The sequence below is a fragment of the Schistocerca serialis genome, chromosome 4 (assembly GCF_023864345.2).
Source record: "Schistocerca serialis cubense isolate TAMUIC-IGC-003099 chromosome 4, iqSchSeri2.2, whole genome shotgun sequence".
Taxonomy (NCBI): domain Eukaryota; kingdom Metazoa; phylum Arthropoda; class Insecta; order Orthoptera; family Acrididae; genus Schistocerca; species Schistocerca serialis.
In genome coordinates this window covers 861,596,996-861,621,456 of record NC_064641.1, presented here as the reverse complement: position 1 = coordinate 861,621,456, position 24,461 = coordinate 861,596,996, and the positions used below count along the sequence as shown (strand labels likewise).

The 24,461-nt window shown below is 44.5% G+C and overlaps 1 protein-coding gene and 1 pseudogene across 1 annotated transcript in view; both read left to right on the top strand.

The window, feature by feature from the left end:
* The first annotated feature begins 5,334 nt into the window (after positions 1-5,334).
* LOC126473505 (15-hydroxyprostaglandin dehydrogenase [NAD(+)]-like) overlaps positions 5,335-24,461 on the top strand; it is a 36,467-nt gene continuing 17,340 nt past the window's right edge. Inside the window, exons 1-4 of the mRNA XM_050100596.1 lie at positions 5,335-5,365; positions 9,557-9,680; positions 14,424-14,530; positions 20,111-20,284. Of these exons, the coding sequence (XP_049956553.1) occupies positions 14,489-14,530; positions 20,111-20,284 (216 nt within the window). The 5' untranslated portion in view covers positions 5,335-5,365; positions 9,557-9,680; positions 14,424-14,488. The remainder of the gene's footprint in view (positions 5,366-9,556; positions 9,681-14,423; positions 14,531-20,110; positions 20,285-24,461) is intronic.
* On the top strand, positions 17,294-17,411 carry LOC126476153 (5S ribosomal RNA; annotated as a pseudogene).

Sequence of the window (24,461 nt, the reverse complement as noted above, 5' to 3'; positions counted from 1 at the left end):
CCTCCGTCAAACCGATCTGGTACGGATCCCACACTGATGAGCAATACTCAAGTATAGGTCGAACGAGCGTTTTGAAAGCCACCTCCTTTGTTGATGGACTACATTTTCTAAGCACTCTCCCAATGAATCTCAACCTGGTACCCGCCTTACCAACAATTAATTTTATATGATCATTCCACTTCAAATCGTTCCGCACGCATACTGCCAGATATTTTACAGAAGTAACTGCTACCAGTGTTTGTTCCGCTATCATATAATCATACAATAAAGGATCCTTCTTTCTATGTATTCGCAATACATTACATTTGTCTATGTTAAGGGTCAGTTGCCACTCCCTGCACCAAGTGCCTATCCGCTGCAGATCTTCCTGCATTTCGCTACAATTTTCTAATGCTGCAACTTCTCTGTATACTACAGCATCATCCGCGAAAAGCCGCATGGAACTTCCGACACTATCTACTAGGTCATTTATATATATTGTGAAAAGCAATGGTCCCATAACACTCCCCTGTGGCACGCCAGAGGTTACTTTAACGTCTGTAGACGTCTCTCCATTGATAACAACATGCTGTGTTCTGTTTGCTAAAAACTCTTCAATCCAGCCACACAGCTGGTCTGATATTCCGTAGGCTCTTACTTTGTTTATCAGGCGACAGTGCGGAACTGTATCGAACGCCTTCCGGAAGTCAAGAAAAATAGCATCTACCTGGGAGCCTGTATCTAATATTTTCTGGGTCTCATGAACAAATAAAGCTAGTTGGGTCTCACACGATCGCTGTTTCCGGAATCCATGTTGATTCCTACATAGTAGATTCTGGGTTTCCAGAAATGACATGATACGCGAGCAAAAAACATGTTCTAAAATTCTACAAGAGATCGACGTCAGAGATATAGGTCTACAGTTTTGCGCATCTGCTCGACGACCCTTCTTGAAGACTGGGACTATCTGTGCTCTTTTCCAATCATTTGGAACCCTCCGTTCCTCTAGAGACTTGCGGTACACGGCTGTTAGAAGGGGGGCAAGTTCTTCCATAGGAGAATGAAGAATGTGTGTCTACATCTACATCTTCATCTGCACGATTACTCTGCAATTCAAAATTAAGTACCTGGCAGACGGTTCATCGAACCACTTTCAAGCTATTTCTTTACCGTTCCACTCTGGAACAGGACGCGGGAAAAACGAACATTTAAATCTTTCCGTGAGAGCTGTGATTTCTCTTATGTTTTTATCATGATCATTCCTTCGTGTGTAGGTGGGCGCCAGCAAATATTTCCACACTCTGAGGGGAAAGTTGATGATCGAAACTCCATGAGGTGATCCTGTCAAAACGAAAACCGCCATCGTTTTAACGTTTGCCACCGTAACTCTCGTATCATATACGTGGTATTCTCCTCCCTATTTCGCTCTAGTACAAAACGAGCGGCCCTTGTTTGAATTTTTTCGATGTCCTTCGTCGATCCTATCTGATGCGGTTCCAGCACCGCACAGTAATACTCCAGAAGAAGACGGACGAGAGTAGAGTAAGCGGTCTCTTTAGTAGCCCTGTTGTATTTTCTAATGCTGTCTTTGGTTTGTTTTACCCACAAAATTATCTATGTGATCGTTTAAACTGAAGTTTTTCGTAATTATAATCCCTAAGCATGTAGTTGACCTAACAGCCTTTAGATTTGTGTGCTTTTCGTGTAACCGAAATTTAGTGGATTTCTTTTAGTACTCATGTGGATAACTTCACATTTTACATCTTTTAGAATAAAGAGTCACTTTTTGCACCATACAGATATCTTAACTAAACTGTTTTGCAAATTATTTTGATCATCTGATGACTTTAAAATACGGCAAAAGACAGCAATCGATCTAACAGCGCTACTCAGACTGTCTCCTAAATAATTTATGTAGATCGGAACAACAGACTGTCTCCTAAATCGCTTATGTAGATCAGGAATAACACAGGGCCCATAACACTTTCTTGGGGAACTGCTGCTGCTGCTGTTCCTCCCGAACAGGCCATGATGGCCCAAAAGTACCGACCGGTCGCCGTGTCATCCTCAGGCCACAGGCGTCACTGGATGCGGATATGGTGGAGCATGTGGTCAGCACACCGCTCTCCCGGCCGTATGTCAGTTTACGAGACCGGAGCCGCTACTTCTCAGTCAAGTAGCTCCTCAGTTTGCCTCACAAGGGCTGAGTGCACCCCGCTTGGCAACAGCGCTCGGCGGACCGTGTGGCCACCCATCCAAGGGCTAGCCCAGCCCGACAGCGCTTAACTTCTTGGGGAACGCCAGCTATTAATTCTGTTTTATTCGATGACTTTCGCTCAGTTTCTGGGAACTGTGACCTTGTGACCTTCTTCACAGGAAATCACTAGTCGAGTGGCGCTATTGGGACGATACTCCATAGGCATGCAATTTTGTAGGATTCGTTTGTGAGGAACGGTGTGAAAAGGAAATCTAAAAATATGGAATCAATTTGATATCTCACTGGTATGGAGCAGCATGTCTGTCGGAAAGCACTATTGAGGAATAAAGGAAAGATGCTGCTCCATGATGACGCACGTACCTATATCGCAAATGTAACGCAGAAGTTACGCCAATTCCAGTGGGAGGCACTCGAACAGCCGCCCTACTGTACTGATCTTTCCCCATGCGATTATCACGCCTTCGCTTCCTTTAACAAAAAAGGACGAGGATCTCCCGAAGGCAGTTACGGATTTCTTCACGCAGCAGGACATCTTCAACCTGGTGCGCCGGGTACATGATTGCCTCAACACTCACGACAATTTTGCCTGACTGGCACACCGATTTTGGAATGTACGGCCTTTTTAAAGGAAACTTTTTTATCGCATTTTATGGAAAGTATTACATGGTGGTTTCCTATGCAATCCCGTTTGTTGACCGATTGCATTTTCCTAGAGTCCTGACAATAAACCGAAGACGGCTACCTACTTTTGCTACCACTGACACGACACGATCGTTACATTCCATATCCTTACAAAGTATTAGTCCCCAGGTGAGTCTGCATTGAGATAATTCATACAGGGTGGTCCATTGATAGTGACCGGGCCAAATATCTAACGAAATAAGCATCAAACGAAAAAACTACAAAGAACGAAACTCGTCTAGTTTGAAGAGGGAAACCAGATGGTGCTATGGTTGGCCCGCTAGATGGCGCTGCCATAGGCCAAACGGATATCAACTGCGTTTTTTAAAACAGGAACCCCCATTTTTATTACATATTCGTGTAGTACGTAAAGAAATATGAATGTTTTAGTTGGATCACTTTTTTCTCTTTGTGTTAGATGGCTCTGTAATAGTCACAAACGTATAGGTACGTGGTATCACGTACCATTCCGCCACTGCGGACGGTATTTGCTTCGTGATACATTACCCGTGTTAAAATGGACCGTTTAGCAATTGCGGAAACGGTCGATAACGTGTTGATGTATGGCAATTGTGATCAAAATGCCCAGCGGGCATGTGCTATATATGCTGCTCGGTATCCTGGACGACATCATCCAAGTGTCCGGACCGTTCGTCGGATAGTTACGTTATTTAAGGAAACAGGAAGTGTTCAACCACATGTAAAACGTTAACCACGACCTGCAACAAATGATGATGCCCAAGTAGCTGTTTTAGCTGCTGTCGCGGCTAATCCGCACATCAGTAGCAGACAAATTGCGCGAGAATCGGGAATCTCAAAAACGTCGGTGTTGAGAATGCTACATCAACATCGATTGCACCCGTACCATATTTCTATGCACTAGAAATTGCATGGCGACGACTTTGAACGTCGTGTACAGTTCTGCCACTGGGCACAAGAGAGATTACGGGACGATGCACGCGTTCTATTTAGCGTCGAAGCGTCATTCACCAACAGCGGTAACGTAAACCGGCATAATATGCACTCCTAGGCAACTGAAAATCCACGATGGCTGCGACAAGTGGAACATCAGCGACCTTGGCGGGTTAATGTATGGTGCGGCATTATGGGAGGAAGGATAATTGGCCCCCATTTTATCGATGGCAATCTAAATGGTGCAATGTATGCTGATTTCCTACGTAATGTTCTACCGATGTTACTACAAGATGTTTCACTGCATGACAGAATGGCGATGTACTTCCAACATGATGGATGTCCGGCACATAGCTCGAGTGCAGTTGAAACGGTATTGAATAGCATATTTCATGAGAGGTGGATTGGTTGTCGAAGCACCATACCATGGCCCGCACGTTCACCGGATCTGCCGCCCCCGGATTTCATTCTGTGTGGAAAGTTGAAGCATATTTGCTATCGTGATCCACCGACAACGCCTGGCAACGTGGGTCAACGCATTGTCAATGCATGTGCGAACTTTACGGAAGGCGAACTACTCGCTGTTGAGAGGAATGTCGTTACACGTATTGCCAAATGCATTGAGGTTGACGGACATCATTTTGAGCATTTATTGCATTAATGTGGTATTTAGAGGTAATCACGCTGTAACAGCATGCGTTCTCACAAATGATAAGTTCACACAGGGACATGTATCACATTGGAACCACCGAAATAAAACGTTCAAACGTACCTACGTTCTGTATTTTAGTTTAAAAAGCTACCTGTTACCAATTATTCGTCTAAAATTGTGAGTCATATGTTTGTGACTATTACAGCGCCATCTATCACAAAGCGAAAAAAGTGGTCGAACTAAAACATTCATATTTCTTTACGTACTACACGAATATGTAATAAAAAATGGGGGTTCCTGTTTAACAAAACGCAGTTGATATAGGTTTGACCTATGGCAGCGCTATCTAGCGGGCCAACCATAGCGCCATCTGGTTTCCCCCTTCAAGCTAGACAAGTTTCTTCTTTGTAGTTTTTTCGTTTGCCGCTTATATCGTGAGATATTTGGCCCGGTCAGGATCAATGGCCCTCCCTGTATATATTTATGCAACTATGTTTTCCAGAGCTGTCAGAGCATCGTTTGCACCCTTCTCGTCCTGCCGCGCGTCACACAGCAGTTCTCTCGTGTTGCAGGATGGACCCCTCTGGCAAGGTGGCGCTGATCACGGGAGCGGCCGGCGGTCTGGGCAGAGCCTTCAGCAGGGCGCTGCTGACTGCAGGCGCCAAGGTCAGTGTGTGTGTGTGTGTGTGGGTGGGTGGGCGTGAGTCACGTGGCCGCAGGTCACGTGTTCGAGGCGTCTGGATCAAGGCCGAGGAAAGTGCGCAGCGTCCGCACAGCGCTGATAAGCCACGCTGAAGAGCGCCTCGCGGGATGTGCACTGTTGCGCAAGCCACCGATTTGTCCGCAACAAGGTCGACCTTCTTTACACATCTGCCATTGTGCACCAGACGTCAGAAGACTAGTACCTCGTTTTCCTACGAGCGGTTTGTGCAGTCGATGTTGCTAAGTCGATCTTGTGGGGTGTCATTCGACGCGTAGTAGTCGTGCGACTCCTGGTATAAAGTACGTACGAGGGTAATCTCAAAAGTAATGTCTCCTACTGTTTTATAATTACATAGACCTGTTTATTTCTATATTGGTTTACTTCAGTTTACAGCTTGAACATTTAACTATTTTTCGACATAATCACCATTTCTGTCGATGCATTTTCGTAGATGCTGTGGCAGTTTTTGTATGCCCATGTCATACCAGCACGCCGCCATGCTGTTCAGAAACTTATGAACCTCTTCTTTCACCTCGTCGTCGGAGCTGAATCGCTGGGATCCCAACTAACGCTGACAGGTGCTGTGAGACTCTGAAAAAACTCAAACGGGCAATTCAGAACCGGAGAAGAGGAATGTTGAGCAAGGGCGTACACATTCTCCATGACAACGCTCGCCCACACATCGCTCGGCAAGCCGTTGTTCTCCTGCAACAGTTTCAGTGGAACACAATCACCCACACTCCCTATAGTCCTGACTTGGCGCCCAGTGACTATCACCTATTCCCTGGGTTAAAAGAACATTTGGCCAGAAAGCGATTCAGCTCCGACGACGAGGTGAAAGAAGAGGTTCATAACTTTCTGAACAGCATGACGCCGAGCTGGTATGACATGGGCATACAAAAACTGCCACGGCGTCTACAAAAATGCATCGACAGAAATGGTGATTATGTCGAAAAATAGCTAAAAGTTCAAGCTGTAAACTGATGCAAACCATTGTAGAAATAAGCAGGTCTATGTACTTATAAAAAATTAGGAGACCTTACTTTAAGGATTACCCTCGTACAACTCCATTTTCGTCTGTGAAAATGGAATCGATAAGCAACCTGAGCTATCAGTAATAGGAATCTAATCTGCATAACATTGTGTACGCGTTATTTCACTGCCATTTAAGTCCTCAACAGATCGTTACACGAAAAACTTAAAACTAACGTTTGGATAAGCTATCTGACTGCGTATTCAAATGGTTCAAATGGCTCTAAGCATGACTACGCATTCAAATGGTTCAAATGACTCTAAGCAGTATGGGACTTAACATCTGAGGTCATCAGTCCCCTAGATTTAGAACTACTTAAACCTAACTAACCTAACGACATCACACATCCATGCCCTAAGCAGGTTTGCAACCTGCGACCGTAGCAGCCGCGTAGTTCCGGACTGAAGCGCCTAGAACCGCTCGGTCTTAGCGGCCGGCGTCTGCGTATTTGAATATGAAAAACTACAGGAACAAATGAACCTGTAAGAATGAATACCTAATCTATCTGACTTTGTATTTGAATAAGAATTCACAACTGATACATAATCTGGCTTGTGCAACGACATTTACTGGATTAGAATACATGACATTTTGTGGAGTGTTAGTGTCTCTGGTTTGCCCTAAGTTTACACTCACCTCTTTAGGTGAGTGCCTTATTCCAGTTGGGTTACAGCAATTCGTAGAGGCATGCAGCAGCAGTAGCTAAAGCTTATGGTTACGAAGAATGAATTTAATAAAAAGAAGTTTGCTTGGGACCTGTTAACTACTAAATAACTTGTAAGATGGGATTTCATAAATTAAGTCTATTTTAAAACCTCAGAAATCAAGATGTGTCACGCTGCCCTCACGTCGTTGATGGCAGATCTTACCACACTCAAAGCCTGATTTCATTTATATGGCCAGGAGAGATTTAGATGGCTTAACTACGCTTGAAGATGGAACTCAAGGTAAAATTCGCAAGCATTGCATAAAGCGCAATTACAGGGTTAGGCTCTTGATTGTTAGCCCGAGTTTGCAATAATCCCATGTTTTGCTTGTCAGTTATAAGCCTCCTTACCCATCGAATAATAATTATAATTCTCCACATCTAATTCATAAATATACTGTGGTTATTAAATGTTAATGTAACTTCGAAAGTGAAATAATTTGTTAATCTGGCACTCACCCATTATTGACACTTATAAGATCATTGTCAAGCATTTCGCCATTATTAATACTTCTCCAACTATTATTGGTCATGATGATTTCTACAGTTTTTAAATAGACTTGATGTATGAAATCCTTTCTTGCATGTTATTTAGTAGTTAACAGGTCCCAAGCAAACTCCTTTTTATTAAATTCGTCCTTAGTAGCAGGAAGCACTAGCCGCTGCTGCTGCATGCCGCTGCGAATTGCTGTAAACCACTTGGAAAAAGGCAGTCATCTAAAGAGGTGAGTGCGAAAACTTAGGGCAAACCAGAGACACTGACACACCACAACAGGTCATGTACTCTAATCCAGTACATTCCGTTGCACAAGCCAGATTCTGTATCACTTGTAAATTCTTATTCAAATACACAGTCAGATAGCTTAGGTATTCACCGTTACAGGTTCATTTGTTCCTGTAGTTTTTCACATTCAAATACGCAGTCAGACAGCTTATCGAAACATAAGTTTTACGTTTTTCATGTACCGATCTGTTGAGGGTTTAAATGATAGTGAAACTGATACGAATAAAACACGCACGTAGAGTTATGCAGGCTAGATTCCGATTACTGATAACCCAGTCCATTTTCACACACGAACACAGGCTTTATTTCTTGAAGGTACGTTACACTGGTGGTGGAAGAAACTTCCTGCACCACTTTTTGACCAGAAAGAGCAAGAGAGGCGGCAGCGTGAAATTCCGGATCGCCGCACTGGACACTAGCGTCCTACACTACTGGCCATTAAAATTGCTACACCAAGAATAAATGCAGATGCTAAACGGGTATTCATTGGACAAATATATTATACTAGAACTGACATGTGATTACATTATCACACAATTAGGGTGCATAGATCCTGAGAAATCAGTACCCAGAACAACCACCTCTGGCCGCAATAACGGCCTTGATACGACTGGGCGCTGAGTCAAACAGAGCTAGGATGGCGCGTACATGTACAGCTGCCCATGCACCTTCAACACGATAACACAGTTCATCTAGGGTAGTGACTGGCGTATTGTGACGAGCCAGTTGTTCGGCCACTATTGACCAGACGTTTTGAATTGGTGAGAGATCTGGAGAATGTGCTGACCAGTGCAGCAGTCGAACATTTTCTGTATCCAGAAAGGCCCATACAGGACCTGCAACATGCGGTCGTGCATTATCCTGCTGAAATGTAGGGTTTCGCAGGGATCAAATGAAGGGTAAAGCGACGCGTCGTAACACATCTGAAATGTAACGTCCACTGTTCAAAGTGCCGTCAATGCGAAGAAGAGGTGACCGAAATGTGTAACCAACGGCACCCCATACCATCACGCTGGGTGATACGCCAGTATGGCGATGACGAATACATGCTTCCAGACAGGAGGGCCTGCGATGGTGTACTCAACAACGAACCTGGGTGCACTAATGGCAAAACGTCATTTTTTTGGATGAATCCAGCATCATGATAGTCGCATCCGTGTTTGGCGATATCACGGTGAACGCACATTGGAAGCGTGTATTCATCATCTCCATACTGGCGTATCACCCTGCGTGATGATATGGGGTGCCATTGGTTACACGTTTCGGTCTCCTCTTCTTCGTATTGACGGCACTTTGAACAGTGGACGTTACATTTCAGATGTGGTACGACCCGTGGCTCTACCCTTCATTCGATTCCTGCGAAACCCTACATTTCAGTAGGATAATGCATGACCGAATGTTGCAGGTCCTGTACGGGCCTTTCTGGATATAGAAAATTTTAGACTGCTGCCCTGGCCAGCACATTCTCCAGATCTCCCACCAATTGAAAACGTCTGGTCAATGGTGGCTGAGTACTGGCTCGTCACAATACGCCAGTCACTACCCTTGATGAACTGTGGTATCGTGTTGAAGCTGCATGGGCAGCTGTACCTGTACACGCCATCCTAACTCTGACTCAACGCCCAGTCGCATCAAGGCCGTTATTACGGCCAGAGGTGGTTGTTCTGGGTACTGATTTCTCAGGATGAATGCACCCAAATTGCGTGAAAATGTGATCACTTGTCAGTTCCAGTATAATATATTTGTGCAATGAATACGAGTTTATCATCTGCATTTCTTCTTGGTGTAGCAATTTTAATGGCAAGTAGTGTATTTTGAAGCCACTTCGTGTGTTCACTTTGTTTACGTTGCTGGTAGCGAGAGGGCTGAGCGGGCGCCATGTTTGCAGGTGGCGCTGTCGGACGTGGACGCGGCCGTGGGCCAGAAGTTCGCGCAGGAGCTGGAGCAGCAGTTTGGCAGCGGGCGGGTCGTCTTCGTCAAGGCGGACGTCACCAACCCAGCACAGCTGGAGGGTGAGTCAAGTGGGACCGTTGGCGACAACGCTGTTTGCATACTAGCAACTGATATTTGAAGATTTCAGGTGTTTCTTGATTTCACACCTGAGGATCTTTCTCTGCCATGCTAGCAAGTTTTCAACTCTACGCCCCACATGTCTTCGTCAACTGTCTGTTTTCCAGGCATAGACAAGGTTTTACCCTTTTGGGAAACGCTTCTTTTATCATAATTGAAGTACTACTAAAAGCAATTGAAAGAAAGGATGTAACATCTAGTGCTCTAGTCTTCATTAACTTTAATGGTATAGTGTACAAATATAAACTAAACCACTGTCTCACACGAAAAATGTATGGAGAAACAAGGAAGTAGGTTATGCGTTGCACAGAAATTCTGCATCACTCTAAGAATTGCAAAGTTAGTTAGTTAGTTGGTTATGTGTTCCATTGATCAATCGCACGGTACAGTAGCCGTTATGATGTGAAACATGTCAAGTGCACAAGAAATGCACATATTTAACCAAATTTTTAATATATATTTATATATTACAATACAGAGTTAAAGATTAATATTTATTTTTATTACCCCATTCTCTTAAATGGCACAAAATGCATATACTATATTTATAGATTTATTTATTCCTATTCAAGAATTCACCTATGGTATAGAAGAAGTTGCAAGGAGGTATGATTTCAATATGTCTTGAAGCTATTACTACTGTCTGTCAGACATTTTATTTCATCTGGTAATTTATCAAAAAGTTTTATAGCAGCATATTTTACCCCTTTCTGTACCAAAGATAGGTTAAGTAAAGGATAGTGTAGGTCTTTCTTTTTTCTGGTATTGTAACCATGAATGTCACTGATGATTTTAAACTGGTCCATGTTGTTGAGAATAAATTTCATTAGTGAGTAGATGTATTGTGTGGCTGTTGTAAGAATTCCCAATCTTTTACAAAGATGCCTACGAGATGTGCGACTATGAACCCCACACATTATTCTAACCACTTTCTTTTGAGCAGTGAATACTTTTTGTCTGAATGTTGTTACCCCAAAATATTATTCTGTATGACATCAGAGAGTGAAAGTATGCAAAGTATGTTAGCTTACTAATTTCTATATCCTCAAAATTGACAATTATTCTGATCGCAAAAGTTACTGAACCTAGTCGCTTTAGGAGATCCAAAATATGAATTTTTCAATTAAGATTCTCATCTGTATGTACACCTAAAAACTTAGTATGCTCTACCCTGTCTACTGATTTCTGTTGATGTGTTATATTTACTGAAGGAATTGTACTTTTTGCAGCAGAAAATTGAATGTATTCCGTTTTTTGAAAGTTTAGAGCAAGCCGATTTGCAGAAGACCATATTTGTATCATTTTCAATATGACTTTCTTTTACTGGATTAATAATGATGCTTTTATCATCAGCAAACAATGTCAGTTCAGCTTCCCTTTTCAGATAGGAAGGGAGGTCGTTCACATACATCAAGAAAAGGAGGGGACCCATGACTGAACTCTGTGGAACACCTAATGTAATTTCACCCCAGTTAGATGAAGTGGCAAACTTATTTAAATTACTTGATCCATATAAGGAAACTTTTTGCTTCCTGTTCTGTAGGAAATGAAGAGATAGAAATTGTAAATAACTTACAGCACTTGAGTGGCGCTCTTTGGGTATTGGAACAGAAAACAGAAAGATACCAAACTCTACCGTGTAGTGTGTCAAGTACATTGGAATGAAATATTTTCACAGCCTTCTAAACGCGACATGTGCCTTTGTGGCCTATGATTTAGAGGCAACAGCAGTCACTGGATCAGCTAAACACATCTTCAAGTAATAGAAAGGAAGGATCTTCTGTTCTTGTTCTCATATGACAAAAATATATAAAACAAAGTTTGGAAATATCTGATAACAACAAGGATATGCAATAATTTATTTAAGATACATGAAGTAAAACGATTGTAATGGTGTATCATATGGAGGGAATGGGTCTTCACAAAAGTCTGAGCACACGTTGATTTGAACATTTCTGGAGAAAGACCAATAGCCAGACGTCAAAAGCATATTTTTAACGACATTAAAACTAAAGATGGGAAATGGATCAAATGTGTAGCTGTAGGAGAGGCTTGTGCAAATCACAAGTTGCTTTCGCTGTAAAGTAACGAATATAATGATTTCAGCCATGTTTAAGATTACAAACAATTAATATTGAAGACACAATAATGAATCATTCCACCGATGTTCACTACCAATATTCAGCGATTTGAAAGTCATGAAGTATCTATAAGAGAAGACTTGAAATCACTTGCAGATGCAGGCAGGGAGACTGACAAGTAATCAGAAATTGACGTTCAAGGAGAGCCCCAAAGCACCATGGTCTGGAACCGCGCGACCGCTACGGTCGCAGGTTCGAATCCTGCCTCGGGCGTGGATGTGTGTGATGTCCTTATGTTAGTTAGGTTTAAGTAGTTCTAAGTTATAGGGACTGATGACCTCAGATGTTAAGTCCCATAGTGCTCCGAGCCATTTGAACCATTTCATTTGAGCACCATGGTCCATCCAGAAGGGACAGCATTTTGTTGGACTACAAGGTAGGAAATATTTACATAATGGAGACGCTAGTGTAAGGCTCTTACAGAACATGCAGTTGAATTGAAGGCACAAGCTGGCAAATCAAAAGTAAGCAGCTGCCTAGAGAATAATTTTGCAGGACGGCATTGATTATCTTTCAGACCCAACGCCAGTAAACGCAACTCAACTAGACCACTGAAATGCATGAAATGCAGCTGATTACCGCCACTCGCAGAGAGATTTTTTTTCTGTCGAGCAGCAGACACCATCCACAGACCAATCACCACCTGCTAATACCACGAACTAAGGCACTGCTATCAAATTCTAGCTTTGTATGCTTTGTTAAAATTCATTGTGAACCTTCAGCTGTCCTTTATTTTGCACAGTGGGTTTCGCTACTAGTTTCAATAAAATGAGCATTATCAAGCGTAAGCTGGCATGAACGGTTGGAAAGTTATACTGTAATAAGAGTAATCTGCTCTTTTACAGTAGTATCTGTGTACAATAGATTTCATAAAGAAGCAAAGTTCAGCACGGCAGTGAGTCATCTTCTAGCTAGTGTGTGACTAGTTGTCGTTGTGAACTTTGCGTCTTTATGATATCTATTGTACTCAGCTATTATTGTAAAAAATTTGTGCTACTATGGTGGGCTCAAAAGAACAAATTACTCTTATTATGACACAACTTTCCAGCACTTCATGCCAGCTTATACTTGTTAATGGTTGTTTGACCGAAAGTAGTAGCGAAGCGGATCGCGCAAAATAAAGGACACCATGAATTTTAACAATTAACAAAGAGCTGAATATCCCCTCCTGCAACGTACATGTTTCTCTATGCTTTATTTCTCTGAAAGTAATAACTTATACCCAAAGAATTAACCATGAGATAATTATTAACGCAATAGCCCTATTAACATTATCTTAAATCTTAGTGTGTGATGGAAAGAGAGTACATCAGAGTAGATGTTGTAAAGTGTAACTGCAGTCATTTGGCCCGTTGAACAAAACAGAATATCTTATGAAAATAAACAATTTTAATGTAATTACATTTCAACAGTTGGCACACATAATATGTCAATTTGTTATTGATTGCAAACGCTGCAGTCAAGCACATTTTTTGTAGTTAATAAATGTGATACAAAATTATTTTTCGAGTAACACAACAAGATCACCACCAACTCATTAGCTTCCCAGTGTGTGCGTAAGAGAAGCAACAATATCTAGTGTAACTTTCACAAGTGGTTCTAACAAATTATTTACTATATAAATGGTGCACAGTATAGAGGTAGTGAGAATATTGCTTACTACAAAGTGAACACACTAATTTAGAAAGCTTCCCTTCATTATTTTTGTTTTATCTAGAACACTCATTTCCATAAACATAAAGCTTGTGCTCTCCCAATGCGTACTCCAATAGCAAGTAAACAAATGACGGAGACAGCTCACAGATTACATCATTTCAAAACTAGGTTTTGTCCGAGACAAATGGATGATGACAAGAAGATGTTTTGCTCCTAAGTCTAGATGAAACTGAAGACGCCAGACTGGCGACGTATAAAAGCGGAAGCAAGGTAGTTTTTCTAGAGAAATGTATCTAAGCCAGGATCTGACGAAGAGAAAAATCAAAGGAAAACTTATTAGGGGAATGAAAAGCAGTTGCCTCGGACAGCTGTGAGTTTAACAGTCCAAAATCCGTGGTCTTGTGACAGGCCTGCTACCGTGCCCCTATTTTCCGAGCGTGAGCAGCTCTGTTCCAGTATAACAAGTCAACAGAAAGAAACAGATATTCGTACACAACTCCTTCCTTTCATTGGTTGAATTTTGCAAATTCTTGGTACAGGCAGATCAGGTGAAGCATACGCCATCAGATGTAATTGGAGACACCCGATGTACTGTATACCTGGGCCATCTCTTTCATTTGTTGTTGCTGTCCTCAGCCGGAAGAGAAGAGTGATATTCTATTTGAGTACGGAGTATCCGCATATTTTTAACTTCGAATTACAACACGTCACTCTGCTGCTCCCGTGCCAGGTTCGTGCTTGACTTGACTCGTCTTTGGTATTCGGTGCGTGAAATTTTTGAAAACGGAGGCATAACAGCGGGTGCCATGTACATAGACGAGTCTGATAACGTCTGTGTCGCAAAAGGTGGTGCAATGTTTTCATACTCCTGTTTGTTTCGTTTTTCAGAAGTGTTCAAAAAAGCGAAAAGCACCTTCAAGCGCCTGGACATCGTCATCAACAATGCTGGTATCATGCGGGACAGCATCTGGGAAAAGCAAATCGACATTAATATGGTGAGTCACATAGAGGTCGTACTAAGTACCAAGCAAATGAAAAAGTCTTCCATACATAACGTTTAGAGTGGCAGTCGACTCTTTTGTAGTTTTTGTTATTGGTTCTGCTGGTTATTTCTTTATTTACTTCGTGTCAGAAGTACATAAAAGTTCGATAGGTGTTCTAATATAGCTAGACAGGTACGGTATGGAACAACATAAAACATACAGCTAAAAGAAATGCAGATAATAAACGCGTATTCATTGGACAAATATATTATATTAGAACCGACATGTGATTACATTTTCACGCAATTTGGGTGCATAGATCCTGAGAAATCGGTACCCAGAACAATCACCTCTGATCGCAATAAAAGCCTTGATACGCCTGGGCATTGAGTCAAACAGAACTTGGATGGCGTGCACAGGTACAGCTGCCCATGCACCTTCAACACGATACCACAGTTCATCAAGGGTAGTGACTGGCGTATTGTGACGAGCCAGTGCTCAGCCACCATTGACCAGACGTTTTCAATTGGTGAGAGATCTGGAGAATGTGCTGACCAGGACAGCAGTCGAACATTTTCTGTATCCAGAAAGGCCCGTACAGGACCTGCAACGTGCGGTCGTGCATTGTCCGGCTGAAATGTAGGGTTTCGCAGAGATCGAATGAAGGATAGAGCCATGGGTCGTAACACATCTGAATGTAGCGTCCACTGTTCAAAGTGCCGTCAATGCGAAGAAGAGGTGACCGAGACGTGTAACCAATGGCACCCCATACCATCGCGCCGGGTGATTCGCCAGTATGGCGATGACGAATACACGCTTCCAACGTGCGTTCACCGCGATGTCGCCAAACACCGATGCAACCATCATGATGCTGTAAACAGAACCTGGATTCATCCGAAAAAATGACGTTTTGCCTTTGTGCACCCAGGTTCGTCGTTGACTACACCATCGCAGGCGCTCCTGTCTGTGATGCAGAGTCAAGGGTAACCGCAGCCATGGTCTCCGAGCTGATAGTCCATGCTGCTGCAAACGTCGTCGAACTATTCGGGCAGATGGTTGTTGTCTTGCAAACGTCCCCATCTGTTGACTCAGGGATCGAGACGTGGCTGCACGATCCGTTACAGCCATGCGGATGAGATGCCTGTCATCTCGACTGCTAGTGATACGAGGCCGTTGGGATCCAGCACGGCGTTCCGTATTACCCTCCTGAACCCACCGATTCCATATTCTGCTAACAGTCATTGGATCTCGACCAACGCAAGCAGTAGTGTCGCGATACGATAATGCGCAATCGCGATAGGCTACAATCCGACCTCTATTAAAGTCGGAAACGTGATGGTATGCAATTCTCCTCCTTAGACGAGGCATCACAACAGCGTTTCACCAGGCAACGCCGGTCAACTGCTGTTTGTGTATGAGAAATCGGTTGGAAACTTTCCTCATGTCAGCACGTTGTAGGTGTCGCCACCGGCGCCAACCTTGTGTGAATGCTCTGAAAAGCTAATCATTTGCATATCACAGCATCTTCTTCCTGTCGGTTAAATTTCGCGTCTGTAGCACGTCATCTTCGTGGTACAGCAATTTTAATGGCCAGTGGTGTAGTACTGCTTCCGCCGGCCTGCGTCCGTGACGTGTTTGGAGCAACTGTTCGCCTGGATGACAGCTTATCCGGAAACGGCCACTGACCTGGTCCAGCAATAAACGGGATTCATCCGACCAGGCGACACGATTCCATTGATCCGTGGCCCCGTTTTAGATTATCTCGCGCCGACTGTAATCGTAATTCACGATGTTGTTGGGTCAGCATGGGAACACGTAGGGGTCCTCTGTGTGCTGAACGGTGAGCTCCAGAACACTTATGCCTGCCGGGCACTGTGCTCTGTCGTCAGGTCTGCCACAGTTCGCCGCCTATTCTGCTTTAGAGAGCAGACAAGCCTCTGATCCCTACCTTCTGTGATGAGATATAGACGTCCAACTTCTTGTCGCCTGCTCGTTCTTCAACCACTTTCCGTCGATACTTACGACAATAGCACGCGAACATTAGACCAGCTTCACTGTTTCCGCGATGCTCGCGCCAAGACACTGGGCCACAACAATCCGGCTTTTGTCAAATTCCGCAGTGCCATTGCTAGAATGATTCCCCATTTGTGCGGCTAGTCCCGGCGGATGTTCGAGTCCTCCCTCGGGCATGGGTGTGTGTGTTTGTCCTTAGGATAATTTAGGTTAAGTAGTGTGTAAGCTTAGGGCTCGGCTCTGAGCACTATGGGACTTAACATCTGTGGTCATCAGTCCCCTAGAACTTAGAACTACTTAAACCTAACTAACCTAAGGACACAACACACATCCATGCCCGAGGCAGGATTCGAACCTGCGACCGTAGCAGTCCCACGGTTCCGGACAGAGCGCCTGAACCGCTAGACCACCGCGGCCGGCTAAGCTTAGGGACTGATGACCTTAGCAGTTAAGTCCCATAAGATATCACACATTTTTGAACATTTTTTTGATTCCCCAATCTCCTCTGCTCCTCCGACCACACACTTCTCTTACTGCGTCACATGCCCGCAGTGCCACCAGTCAACATACATCCATGGGGTGAGCAGTGGTCACAATGTTTTGTCTCATCACTGCATATCAGCCACTTTTCCCGGTGTTTACAGACGCCAGTCTAAAAATTATGTGATTTTTAGACTTCTGCCTGCTGATGCCCGAAAAATCATTTGATTTTTAGACCTGTCTGTGAACGTCTGGAAAAGCGGCGGATATTTGCCATAGTTTGCCAACGGCCTTGCCGCAGTGGTAACACCGGTTCCCGTCAGATCACCGAAGTTAAACGCTGTCGGGCTGGGCTAGCACTTGGATGGGTGACCATCTGGTCTGCCGAGCTGTGTTGGCAAGCTGGGTGCACTCAGCCCTTGTGAGGCAAACTGAGGAGCTACTTGATTGAGAAGTAGCGTCTTCGGTCTCGGAAACTGACATACGGCCGGGAGAGCGGTGTGTTGACCACATGCTCCTCCATATCCGCATCCAGGGACGCCTGTGGGCTGAGGATGACACGGCGGCCGGTCGGTACCGTTGGGCCTTCATGGCCTGTTCGGGAGGAGTTTACTTTAGTTTTATTTGCCATAGTTTATAGTCGCAGAATAGGGAATACAGAGAATGGAAACTCGGCTGAAATCCATGCGCCAAAATTTAATGCACATGTGGGAAGTCTGCTATATTGAAGCGAGATGCGAACGGGTATGTTTTGTACATTTCATTGGTTGTGAATTTTAGCTGCTGTGCTTACCTACAAGTAAACAGTTGTTTGATGCTATGTAAAAGTTAGAAATATATAACAAGCTTCCCACGCCCGGGTTCCCGGGTTCGATTCCCGGCGGGGTCAGGGATTTTCTCTGCCTCGTGATGGCTGGGTGTTGTGTGATGTCCTTAGGTTAGTTAGGTTTAAGTAGTTCTAAGTTCTAGGGGACTGATGACCATAGATGTTAAGTCCCATAGTGCTCAGAGCCATTTGAACCATATATAACAAGCAGTAGTAAGAGAAAAGACCACACAGGAAAGTAACGAACGAGCAGTTTCCACGAAGTGGCTGACAGCAGTACATCAGAAAAATGAGCTTTCCGATTTTCTTGCTGCAACAGAAGCTCATTAAACGGTAAAACAAAATGTTCAAATCTGTGTGAAATCTTATGGGACTTAACTGCTAAGGTCATCAGTCCCTAAGCTTACACACTACTTAACCTAAATTATCTTAAGGACAAACACACACAGCCATGCCAGAGGGAGGACTCGAACCTCCGCCGGAACCAGCCACACAGTCCGTGACTGCAGCGCCCAGATCGCTCGGCTAACCCCGCGCGGCTAAACGGTAAAACATATTGACTGTAAATGAAGCAAAGCTACATCAGCTCCTCGAGCTAGTTTTTCGGAAGATGTTCTCCTTGTTCTTTAAAAAGAAACGACTCCTTTTGCATTTGCGTGTTTTCTTCAGCTCTTTATATGATACCTCTCATTTGATTCTGAGGAAACTAACGGGAACACAGGTTTGATTTGTTTCGTGTCTTACAGCTTCATATCACATCCTGATGATGAAATGCCTATTTTTTCAATATTGGACATAGCTACTGTGTTACCTATTATCCAAGTCCATTGCAGCATAAAATCTGAAGGGTGTGCACTGCAGTAAAAAATGTCGTCGCCGGCTACATCGCTCGTTCGTTTTAGGCGATACCTTGCTGTGTACTAAATATGGCTGACATATCTAAATTGTTTTTAAAGTTATAACGAAAGCCATATGTCATTACGGAATGGAGAAAATAGAAGTTAAGTATTTTATTTGACCGCGCTATCTGAGTGCACCACGTACAAATAGCCTGCAGTTCAGTCGTGAAGAGGAAGACATTTTAATGGCTCTGAGCACTATGCGACTTAACTTCTGAGGTCATCAGTCACCTAGAACTTAGAACTACTTAAACCTAACTAACCTAAGGACATCACACACATCCATGCCCGAGGCAGGATTCGAACGTGCGATCGTAGCAGTCGCTCGGTTCCAGACTGTAGCGCCTCGAACCGCACGGCCACTCTGGCGGGCATGAAGACATTTTACACCAACAGTTACATAATAGAAAAGGTGAAACGCTTCGTCATATTTAGGACAAAACTTGACAGAAGTTTCGTTATACTTACACTTAAGTCGTGCGATTATCTAATTTCGACTAAGCGTTATTTTCAAGTAACTGTAACAGCAACATGGAGAAGCACTACATCGTCTGCATACATCGCCAGGTATAAATAACACTACACACCGCACACTAAGGTAAAACATTATTGTATAAATTTCTTACTAACATTTGTAACATCTGTTTTTCATGTCATTTTCAAATAACTCTTGATTACAAGTAAAAGTAGCTGTATTCCTTCATTTTAGCTATCCGTTGGGACCGAGCGGTTCTAGACTACGGTCGCAGGTTCGAATCCTGCTTCGGGCATGGATGTGTGTGGTGTCCTTAGGTTAGTTAGGTGTAAGTAATTCTAAGTTGTAGGGGAGTGATGACCTCAGAAGTTAAGTCCCATAGTGCTCAGAGCCATTTGAACTATTTTTTTTTTAAGTTCAGGAAAAGTTATAGTTACAGCGTATGAGTAGATATATTGTGTGGAATGCACGTAACTATAGAAATACAGGTATATAGGTTGACATTAACTCTTCTTCTCTGTATATCTATTTCTATGTCTCATTTTTGAAACACATATTTATTTTAGGTACAGTAGAATAAGTTAGTTGCAGTAGTTCTACAAAGAGAAGTGAAAAGTAATTTACTTGCCTCTGGGAGTAATTTAAAATTATGCTTGTCTCTTGTGAAATAAGATCTACGTTGGCCTCCAGACTGCAGGTCAAAAGAGTAAATTGAAAATCGATTGACAAGTGTCTTTGTTGCTGTCGCCACTAACAATGTCGTTTTCATCTTCCTGATGTCCACAGCAGTCTTGACGTTGCACGCTCTTGTGAATGCCAGACAGCTGCTGGGTAGACGGCAGATGGGTGTTTCCTTGCCTGTTCCGCTGTAATCATCAGGCTGCTGGTCTGTTCCGCAGAAGGGGGTGGTGCACGGGATGCTGCTGGCGTTCAAGCACATGGGCAAGGAGGGCGGCGGCCCCGGCGGGCTGGTGGTCAACGTGGCGTCCATCGTGGGCGTCTCCGTGGTGGCCAACCTGCCCATCTACTGCGGCACCAAGCACGCCGTCGTCGCCATGACGCGCGGCTACGGGGTGAGTTCGAGCGCCGCCACGCCCACTGCACAGCGTCACTCTTAAGGCGAGTGTCGCCTGGCCACCAAGAACTGTTGCATAGCGATTTGATTCACGGATCCAGTTATATGTCTCCCTCCGTGTATAGCGGCTTTACGACTATGACGTATGGGGCCTGAAGATGGCAGCAATGTAATGCCGAAACTGATTGCATATAAGAAGTTCATAAAATAAATTTCTACAATACATACGGTAATTGATAAATTATTGTATCAAGAAATACATGTCAGCCGTTGCCCCACAGTCCATAATGGATCAACAAAGATGTTATCGGTTCATATGGTGAACAGAAAGGAGCGCTCGGGCCTATTGCAGACGATGCTGACGCGCGCTGACAAGGGAACATCCCCATCGCACCCCCCCCAGATTTAGTTATAAGTTGGCACAGTGGATAGGCCTTGAAAAACTGAACACAGATCAATCGAGAAAACAGGAAGAAGTTGTGTGGAACTATGAAAAAATAAGCAAAATATACAAACTGGGTCGTCCATGCTTAAGATAGGCAACATTAAGGGCAATATCAGGCGAGGAGTGCCGTGGTCCCGTGGTTAGCGTGAACATCTGCGGAACGCGAGGTCCTTGGTTCAAATCTGCCCTCGACTGAAAATTTTGCTTTCTTTATTTTCGCAAAGTTATGATCTGTCCGTTCGTTCATTGACGTCTCTGTTCACTGTAATAAGTTTAGTGTCTGTGTTTTCCGACCGCACCGCAAAACCGTGTGATTAGTTGACGAAAGGACGTGCCTCTCCAATGGGAACCGAAAACATTTGATCGCAAGGTCATAGGTCAACCGATTCCTCCACAGGAAAACACGTCTGATATTTTGTATACGACACTGGTGACAGCATGTGCGTCACATGACAGGAATATGTTGTCGACCCACCTAACTAGTACACTTGGCGAATGGGTGAAAAGATTCTTCTACCTTGCCCGATTTACGTTTTCTTGTGGATGTAATAATCACTCCAAAAAAAGTGATGAAAACATAAGAGTTTTTCACATAAACTGAAAATAAAAAGTTAAAATTTTCACTCGAGGGCAGATTTGAACCAAGGACCTCCCGTTCCGCAGCTGTTTTCGGTAACCACGGGGCCACGGCGCTCCTCGCTTCACATTGCCCTTAATGTTGCCTATCTTACGCATGGACGACCCAGTTTGTATATTTTGCTTATTTTTTCATAGTTCCACACAACTTCTTCCTGTTTTCTCGATTGATCTGTGTTCAGTTTTTCAAGGCCTATCCACTGTGCCAACTTATAACTAAATCTGAGGGGGGGTGCGATGGGGATGTTCCCTTGTGAGAAGTGTCTACGCACTCGCAAGCAATGCTCAGGAGGAATCTTCGCGCCAGTCTTTTGTCCGTGTGGCTGACGAGCCGGTCGCAAGAAGATTACTTGCAAGTCAGGTCCACATTGTATACCGATTAGGTTCCTTTCAGATTACGCTGATACAATAGCTCCCGACTTAGCACTCATATACAACCGCTCGCTCACCGATAGATCTGTACCTACAGATTGGAAAATTGCGCAGGTCGCACCAGTGTTTAAGAAGGGTAGCAGGAGTAATCCATCAAACTACAGACCTATATCATTGACGTCGGTTTGCAGTAGGGTTTTGGAGCATATACTGTACTCAAACATTATGAATCACCTCGAAGGGAACCATCTATTGATACGTAATCAGCATGGTTTCAGAAAACATCGTTCTTGTGCAACGCAGCTAGCTCTTTATTCGCACGAAGTAATGACCGCTATCGACAGGGGATCTCAAGTTGATTCCGTATTTCTAGATTTCCGGAAAGCTTTTGACACCGTTCCTCACAAGCGGCTTCTAATCAAGCTGCGGGCCTATGAGTATCGCCTCAATTTTGCGACTGGATTCGTGATATCCTGTCAAAAAGGTCGCAGTTCGTAGTAATAGACGGCAAATCATCGAGTAAAACTGAAGTGATATCAGGTGTTCCCCAGGGAAGTGTCCTGGGACCTCTGCTGTTCCTGATCTATATAAATGATCTGGGTGACAATCTGAGCAGTTCTCTTAGGTTGTTCGCAGATGATGCTGTAATTTGCCGTCTAGTAAGGTCATCCGAAGACCAGTATCAGTTACAAAGCGATTTAGAAAAGATTGCTGTTTGGTGTGGCAGGTGGCAGTTGACACTGAACAACGAAAAGTGTGAGGTGATCCACATGAGTTCCAAAAGAAATCCGTTGGAATTCGATTACTCGATAAATAGTACAATTCTCAAGGCTGTCAATTCAACTAAGTACCTGGGTGTTAAAATTACGATCAACTTCAGTTGGAAAGACCACATAGATAATATTGTGGGGAAGGCGAGCCAAAGGTTGCGTTTCATTGGCAGAACACTTAGAAGATGCAACAAGTCCACTAAAGAGACAGCTTACACTACACTCGTTCGTCGTCTGTTAGAATATTTCTGCGCGATGTGGGATCCTTACCAGGTGGGATTGACGGAGGACATCGCAAGGGTGCAAAAAAGGGCAGCTCGTTTTGTATTATCACGTAATAGGGGAGAGAGTGTGGCAGATATGATACGCGAGTTGGGATGGAAGTCATTAAAGCAAAGACGTTTTTCGTCGCGGCGAGATCTATTTACGAAATTTCAGTCACCAACTTTCTCTTCCGAATGCGAAAATATTTTGTTGAGCCCAACCTACATAAGTAGGAATGATCATCAGAATAAAATAAGAGAAATCAGAGCTCGAACAGAAAGGTTTAGGTGTTCGTTTTTCCCGCGCGCTGTTCGGGAGTGGAATGGTAGAGAGATAGTATGATTGCGGTTCGATGAACCCTCTGCCAAGCACTTAAATGAGAATTGCAGAGTAATCATGTAGATGTAGATGTACACTCCTGGAAATTGAAATAAGAACACCGTGAATTCATTGTCTCAGAAAGGGGAAACTTTATTGACACATTCCTGGGGTCAGATACATCACATGATCACACTGACAGAACCACAGGCACATAGACACAGGCAACAAAGCATGCACAATGTCGGCACTAGTACAGTGTATATCCACCTTTCGCAGCAATGCAGGCTGCTATTCTCCCATGGAGACGATCGTAGAGATGCTGGATGTAGTCCTGTGGAACGGCTTGCCATGCCATTTCCACCTGGCGCCTCAGTTGGACCAGCGTTCGTGCTGGACGTGCAGACCGCGTGAGACGACGCTTCATCCAGTCCCAAACATGCTCAATGGGGGACAGGTCCGGAGATCTTGCTGGCCAGGGTAGTTGACTTACACCTTCTAGAGCACGTTGGGTGGCACGGGATACATGCGGACGTGCATTGTCCTGTTGGAACAGCAAGTTCCCTTGCCGGCCTAGGAATGGTAGAACGATGGGTTCGATGACGGTTTGGATGTACCGTGCACTATTCAGTGTCCCCTCGACGATCACCAGTGGTGTACGGCCAGTGTAGGAGATCGCTCCCCACACCATGATGCCGGGTGTTGGCCCTGTGTGCCTCGGTCGTATGCAGTCCTGATTGTGGCGCTCACCTGCACGGCGCCAAACACGCATACGACCATCATTGGCACCAAGGCAGAAGCGACTCTCATCGCTAAAGACGACACGTCTCCATTCGTCCCTCCATTCACGCCTGTCGCGACACCACTGGAGGCGGGCTGCACGATGTTGGGGCGTGAGCGGAAGACGGCCTAATGGTGTGCGGGACCGTAGCCCAGCTTCATGGAGACGGTTGCGAATGGTCCTCGCCGATACCCCAGGAGCAACAGTGTCCCTAATTTGCTGGGAAGTGGCGGTACGGTCCCCTACGGCACTGCGTAGGATCCTACGGTCTTGGCGTGCATCCGTGCGTCGCTGCGATCCGGTCCCAGGTCGATGGGCACGTGCACCTTCCGCCGACCACTGGCGCCAACATCGATGTACTGTGGAGACCTCACGCCCCACGTGTTGAGCAATTCGGCGGTACGTCCACCCGGCCTCCCGCATGCCCACTATACGCCCTCGCTCAAAGTCCGTCAACTGCACATACGGTTCACGTCCACGCTGTCGCGGCATGCTACCAGTGTTAAAGACTGCGATGGAGCTCCGTATGCCACGGCAAACTGGCTGACACTGACGGCGGCGGTGCACAAATGCTGCGCAGCTAGCGCCA